This window comes from Solanum tuberosum, unplaced genomic scaffold (assembly GCF_000226075.1).
Source record: "Solanum tuberosum cultivar DM 1-3 516 R44 unplaced genomic scaffold, SolTub_3.0 scf00101, whole genome shotgun sequence".
NCBI lineage: Eukaryota > Viridiplantae > Streptophyta > Magnoliopsida > Solanales > Solanaceae > Solanum > Solanum tuberosum.
Window position 1 is genome coordinate 510,683 of NW_006239029.1, and position 7,898 is coordinate 518,580.

Sequence of the window (7,898 nt, forward strand, 5' to 3'; positions counted from 1 at the left end):
GAAATTGAAAATATTTTTAAAAAATAAACATTAAATTTTTAGTTTTATTTTGGAGAGGGGGTAGGGGATCGGGGTGAGGGTGGGGTAAAAAAATTGAAGTTGAAAAATGCTTTTTAAAAATAAACTTTCAATTAATTTTTTCAAAAAAAAATTGGTAATTTGAAGTTGGAGGAAAGTTTTGGAAAATGTTTTCCGTAAGTTTTGAAGGGAAGTCATTTTCCTTGAATTTGAGGAAAATGAGTTGATTTAAAAAACATTTTACCTAACCAAACATGAGAAAATTGAAAAATATTTTCCTTCATACTAAACACACCCTAAGGGTAAGATCTGCGTACAGTTTATTATGTTCAGATTCTCATCTTTTGAAATCATGTTGAATATATTGTTACTGTTGGCGACTTGATTTAATACATATTATATATATTCATAAAAAAACCTTATTTTTTTTCTTTATATTTGTCATTTTGTATAACTCCCATCAACCATTCTAATCAATTCAATTTCTTTAGTAGTAGGACCCTCTTATAATCTCCTTATATACACCTCTCTATGTATTCTTCTCCCTTCAATTCACAACAAAGAGTACTAACACTCACTCAACCAAAGTGCCATTAAAACAACTTTTGGATTTTATCCAAACAATTATTATGGAATTTCTTCTTTCTTTACTTCTATTTTTCTTATTCAATGCAAGATTAATCAATGCTCAAGGCCCCCCTTCACCTGGCTACTATCCTAGTTCTAGGGTACAATCTTTAGGATTTAACCAAGGTTTTAGGAACCTTTGGGGTCCTCAACATCAATCATTGGACCAAAGTACCTTAACTATATGGCTTGATAAAAATTCAGGTTTCACTTCTTGTCTTTCTTTTTCTTTTTTAGAAGTACGTTTAACGTCCCTCAAGTCGATAGTTAGGCTTTAAGGCATTTGCTACTATTAACCTAAGCCCTATGTAGTTGCTTAGAATAATGTGTATACATTGATGTTATATTGTATTAGTATAGTTTAACATGTGCTAATAATATATAATTATGATATCAATTAAAGGTGGAGTGGGAATTTTCTTTCTAAGAAAAATAAACTTTTCGAGTTTTGGAGGGACTTTTTAGACATATGAAATGAATTTCTTAACATAAAGATAGAGTTTTGACTTTTTCTCTCGCTCCGTCTTTGTTATCAATTAATGCTATTATAGATATTTTTCTTTTATTGTAATAATTATGATGTTCGTATCAACTTGCATCGTCATCACACCTAGACTAATTTCTATTTTCTTGGTATTATTCTTCTATGTATTTTAAATGCAGGAGGAAGTGGTTTTAAATCTCTAAAAAATTATCGTTCTGGTTATTTTGGGACTTATATTAAGCTACAACCTGGTTACACTGCTGGAATTATTACTTCTTTCTATGTGAGTATTTAATTTAATTTATTATACCCCCACCCCCCAAACCCCAAAAAAAAAATTAATGATTTTTTATTTTTTTGTAGCTTTCAAACAATCAAGATTATCCAGGGAACCATGATGAAATTGATATTGAATTTCTTGGAACAACACCAAACAAGCCATATACTTTACAAACAAATGTGTATATAAGAGGAAGTGGAGATGGAAATATTATTGGAAGAGAAATGAAATTTCATCTTTGGTTTGATCCAACAAAAGATTATCACAATTATGCAATCCTTTGGGACCCCAATGAGATCATGTTAGTATATTCTTTTTAATTTATTTTTTACTTATGGTCTATTTTTTTAGTCTTCTTCATAAATAGCTTAGTGTTGAAAAATACGTTCCTTAAGCAGTTGAACAATTCAAAATATTTTAATGCTTATTGAAATTTATGACAGAGAAAAGATGAAACTAAAATATTACAATGTTTTTAGATTTTAAATTCTAACAATTAATTATTTTTCAATATCACTTGAATTTGTGTTTATTGCTTGATTAGAAATGTGAAAATAACTTGTCTAAATTGAGTGTAAAAGAAATTTTAGTACTATAGAAAATCAATCACTTTTTATTTTATATGTTATACCAATATAGAAAATTGTGATTAATTCATAAGTGATCTGTCGGTGTAAAAATTTGTATATTAAACTATAAATATAAATTTAAAAATGTCACAACCATGGGGTCATGATATAATTCTATATAGTTATGCTATTTTTGTCAAAAAGCATTATTTTTCATTAATGTAACCAACATGACCCCATGTCCAAAAACAACAACAACTACAACTACTTTTATTTTTGTTTTTTTTCTCTTATGTGTCTTTGCTATTCTTTTTTTAATTTATTTGAATATGACTTTGTAGATTTTTTGTCGATGATGTCCCAATTAGAAGATACCCTAAGAAAAATGATGCAACATTTCCAGAAAGACCTATGTATGTATATGGTTCAATTTGGGATGCATCATCTTGGGCAACGGAGGAAGGACGAATTAAAGCCGATTATCAATATCAACCGTTCGTCGGAAAATACAGTAACAATTTCAAGCTCGCAGGTTGTGCGGCCTACGAGAGCCCCTCGTGTCGTCGAGCGCCTTCTAGCTCTCCTTCAGGGGGTGGAGGGTTGAGTCGACAACAGATAGAGGCTATGTTGTGGGTGCATAGGAACTATAAGGTGTACGATTATTGTAGGGACCCTAAGAGGGACCATACTCACACACCTGAGTGTTAGTGAGTGAACGATCGTAAAAAAAGAAATTAAATTGCATCGAAGTGATGGTGTGAATACAAGGGGAAAAAATTAAGAATAAAAGTTGCCTTGAGATGGTCCCATTTGCCATTAAAAGTTGCAAAAAGTAGTTGAAGCGTCCAAGGTGTTTTTTTTTATTTTCTTGAAATTGTATTAAAAATGTATGATTTAAGTTATGGGGAAATAAAAGGTCAAGAATATTGAAGAATTATAGAAGTTGATATATCTTGCCCTATTTTCTCAAGAATTGCCTTTTAATTGTAATTTTTCTTTGATCAAAGTGTGTATTTGTTTCTTTAGTTGTGATTGTTGAAGAAAAATATATATATATATTATATAGTCAAAATAAAATCTCTTGAGTGAGTTCATCTTTTTTCATTTTTTTATGTATTTTATTCGTCCTATTTTAACTGTCGTTTTAGCTCTTTTTAAGTTTATTAAGAAAAATAATAAATACAAGGTGTAGTTACTAAGTTATTCCAATTCATTAGTTATTTTATTTTCTTATAATTGAGTAGTATTAAAAAGAACCATCTCTCTAATATTAAGCTTAGTTAAAAATAATTCTCTACTTCAATATTATAAAGTGACAAATAATATGGGAACAAAAGGAATACTTTATTATAAGAAATCAAAGCTGAAAACCTTTTGCAAATGTCTTGAGACATATATGCCTTACTTCCTTCGTCCTCATGAACTCTGAAACTTCAAGATAATAACTATTTTTTTAATTACAAGAACTAAAAATGTGACCATTTAAAAAAATTGCTGATAAAACGCTCTCTCCTTAAAGAATCTTTATTTTCAAGCTCGATCATAAAACCTTTGAATATGAAGACTGCGAAATCATGATATACAACCTATATATATTGTAGCATAGCTCTCACTTCTTTACAATATCTGTTTACATGTACTCAATTTAGAGTGAGCTATGAGCTTCACGCAAATCTATGATTTTATATACAACAATTATAATATATACAATATATTCATTTTGATCGACAAACTTTCTATTTTGAATTCACGAATGTTCTATCAAATTAAAGTAAGACTTTAGAATAATGCATGCAATTATGCTAGGTGAGATGGGATGTTGCATTTTAGTGTATGTTTGCTAGTGACTAGTGATAAAGGTGATAGAGCAACGTGTAACCACACAAATTGTGAAAATGACCATTTTGAAAATGAAATCCATAACCAAAAATTGTGAATATTATATTATTGTTGCTAGTGTTGGTATAGAGTAAAGACATAAAGACACAATTAAAGTTGTCTCGTATTTGCATAAAGACACCTTAACTTTCAAAGTGTCCTATCACCCCACATAATTATTTAATATCTTTGTAAATGGGCTATTTTGACCCATTCCCTCGTCTATGTAGTCGCGCGTGTTGCTCACTCCCTATGATAGAATTCAATCTGACCCGACCATGTTCTTTGAACAAAATTCAAAAGTGGTTGAATTCACCTAATAAAGGCATGGGGAGCTCATCCAGTCAAACTCCAAGTCCCACAAATTCAAGAAGAGAAACAGAATGCAATGTGTTGTTTCTCAGATTCCATACACCAACTACTAGTCGGTAAGGGCAACTGTACTGAATTGAAATCTCTTGTTTTATTGGGGTTTAGTGTTGTTGGAGTGAAGAAGATAACAGAGAAAGGCAAAGGCGGTTGCAAGGGAGAAGCGGGAGAGAGAGGTGTTTGAAATCACTTGATCTTGCTATGGAAAAAACCATGAAATCGAAAAATTAGGGCTACCAATGGCTATTTTGGGTTTAAAATTGGGGAAGATGACATAAATTGATTAAATAATTAATAAGAAAGAAAGAAAATGACACGTGGCACTTTTAAACTGGTCCATGGCAGTGAAAACACTAAATGACGCGCCTCATGTGAGTGGTAACAACCCAGACGAGGGAATGGATCAAAATGGCCCATTTACAACGATATTAAATAGTTCTGTGGGGTGATAGGACACTTTCAAAGTTAAGGTGTCTTTATGCAAATACGGAACAACTTTAATTGTGTCTTTATGTTTTTTCTCGTTGGTATATGAAGAGACCATCATTCTTGAAAAGGACTACTTTTTAAAACTTTATTCACACAAATTAAAAGTGTACACTTTGACGAATAATGAAAGTTTTGGGCCCAAATATATATGGACTTGACAAAGCCCATCACTTTCATATAATAATGCATAGTGTAAGTGTCCGTTTGGATTGACTTATTTTAAGTGTTTTTAAGCCAAAATAGTTTTTAAGCAGTTTTGAAGTGTTTGGGTAAAGTTAAAAAGTGCTTATAAGCACTTATTTTAAAGCCAAAATAACAAAAATAAGCCAAAAGCCATAAGTTAGAAATCCTAACTTATGACTTTTGGCTTATAAGTCATAAGCCAAAAGTCAATCCAAACAGGCCCTAAGTGTACCATATTCGTACTTTTTGTTACTTTGAGGGCCATGATTGTTTTAATTAATCATGTAAACTAGTTAAAATGGCAGTTCGGTGGATAAACTATTCCGCGTTCACGTAAGAGGAAAGAGTCGCACCCTAACAGGTAATAGGTGTGATGTATACGGTCTATCTTAATGCAAACATAAGTAATTGCTTACATGGCTCAAATATGTGAATTATTGATTACATAGATTTAAAATTGTGAAGATGGATTTAAAATTAAACTTCTTTGCAATATGTTTTTGTAAAGAATAATTTATGCAAAGTTAATTTTCATTTATAAAGTTAATCATCACTTAATGAGATTACATAAAGAAGAAAATACGTATTGTTATTTTTACAATTTATTCATGCAAGGAAGTTGGTATAATTTCTTTTTTAAAAGAGAGAGAGAGAGAGAGGAGAAGGAATTGAACTATAAATTGATTATGAAGAATAATTTATGGTTTCTAATATTTAACGTTATTTTTCATTAATTAAGCTTATATGTTTGCTAAACATAAAATGAAGCTAACTAGCGTCTACTGAACATAAAAATGTAGCTAATTTGCTCCTACTAAACATAAAAGAGAAGCTAATTTGCGCATACTAAATAAAAAAGGGAAAAGGATAAATATACCCCTGAACTATTGTAAATGGTATATAGATACCCTCCGTCATACTTTTGGGACATTGGTACCCTTGTCGTCCAAAAACTAGAGCACATATACCCTTTATACTAACGAGCATACACGTGTCATAATCTTATCCACCGACCCGACATTTATTAAATATTGAATCGACGAATAAGATTGTGCCACGTGTCCCTATTTAGTCTTATGTTAGAGTGAAGGATATATATGCTCTATTTTTGGACAGCAGGGGCACCAATGCCCCAAAAGTATGACGAAGGGTATCTGCATACAATTTATGATAGTTTGGAGGTATGTTAGTCCTTTTTCCCAATAAAAAAATTATGCGAATTCACCCATATATGAAATAATAAAAATAATTAGAGTGAAGTATTGAAAACACCCCTAAACTTGGCGCAAATTATTAATTTCAACTTTCATCCCCGAACTATTGACAAACTTAATTAAGAACACCCCTCTACTTGACTAACTAAACTTAGATGCACTCTCGATCACTCCCAATCTGCCACATGACATCCAAGACATCTCAAACACTTGTAGGAGCATGAGACTCTTAATAAAAAGTCGAGAGAAGTGTTGAAAACACTCCTAAACTTGGCGAGAATTTTGGACTGTATTTCACTCATGTTGCAAGATCGGGGGTGTATTTAAATTCAATTAAACAAGTAAATTGGTATTTTTAAGGCTGTCGATAGTTCAAGAATGAAACTAATAATTCACCTAGTTAATGGGTGTTTTCAATACTTCTCTCACACAGTTATTAAAAATGAAAAGCACAATTAAATTAAGTAATATTGAGAACATTTTTGATAGGTCTATAATATTTAATAACACTTCTAATTGAAAAATGAAACGTGGATCATAAAAAAGAGAGCGAAAAGATGTGTTCTTTTCAAATTACACTGCAAAATGCCAATATTAGTACAATAAGCATAAATTATAAAATTATCCATTACATAATTCAATCTTTTCATTAGTACCTTTTTTCCTCCTTTTTCTTTCTACTGTCAATCATATATACATATATTATATTATATTATATTATATTAGAAAAGCCCTTATTCAACATGTGTGCTTCTTGCCAATTTTGAAAAAGTTGAAGGGTAAATTAGTCATTAAACACTATCTCATTGGTGGCTTAAGATGGACACCTGTTATTCTACGTGTACTTTGTATATTTCTCCATCTGCCAACATTATATGATAATCTTCTAGAGTTAATACTCTGCAATTTGCTGCTAAGTTATATTTTACTTAGTTTTCATGATTATATTGAAGGTTAAACAAAAAATAAAGAGATAAAATATGAATTAACAAAATAATAATGTTATTGTATATATGTGCAGGGATAACCAGCTCCATGCCATCTTATCCATTTTTAACAAAATATGATTAACAATGTCTCTTTCTACTACTTTATATACATTTAAGTGACTATAATATGTCTTGACACGATCGATGAATCTCCTTATTGATAACTTTGCAATTGTTCGCAAGTGTTTTTCATTCTTTCGTTGAGAGGAAATTTTTAAAAAATAAGCAGATGACTTACACCCGCACAATTGTTAGTGATTGTATCGTATTAACATGTTTAATCATCTTTTATTAAATTCAATTATATGCAGACCTTTTTTGTTTGACAATTATGATCAGAAAACAAATATAGTACACTATATAAGACAAAATATCACGGGCCAATCACATCTAGTAGTATTAATAATAGAAGAAAAGAACAAAAACCCATCAATTATTTGACAAAAAAGAAGAAGAAGGAAATTAAATATAATACTAGTGAATTTGTTTTATGGATGTCCACCTTCTCATATTATTTGACTAGATATGGACCCCGTGTGCCAGTACGGGGCCCAATATATGTTACTGTTTCTGTTTTAATTTATGTGGTACATATGAAATTTGAAGTTAATCAATTTTTTAGTATGTTTTTATATATTTTAAGTTGCTAATTATTTGTATTTAGAGTATGTTTTACGTAAATATATTAGAAATCACAATAATTAACTTTTATTAAAGAAAAATATGTGTAAAAAAAGTAGAAGTAGATGAAGTTACTTTAGTTCATCTTTTTGGTGGGCCTCAATGTACAATTTCTAT

The 7,898-nt window shown here is 30.4% G+C and overlaps 1 protein-coding gene across 1 annotated transcript; it reads left to right on the forward strand.

Moving 5' to 3' along the window:
* The first annotated feature begins 519 nt into the window (after positions 1-519).
* LOC102599489 (xyloglucan endotransglucosylase/hydrolase protein 31-like) lies at positions 520-3,072 on the forward strand. Its single transcript, XM_006348955.2, has 4 exons — positions 520-849; positions 1,309-1,412; positions 1,493-1,710; positions 2,320-3,072. Exons 1-4 carry the CDS (start codon positions 648-650, stop codon positions 2,684-2,686), a joined length of 891 nt encoding a protein of 296 aa, XP_006349017.1. The 5' UTR covers positions 520-647; the 3' UTR covers positions 2,687-3,072.
* Positions 3,073-7,898: the final 4,826 nt, after the last annotated feature.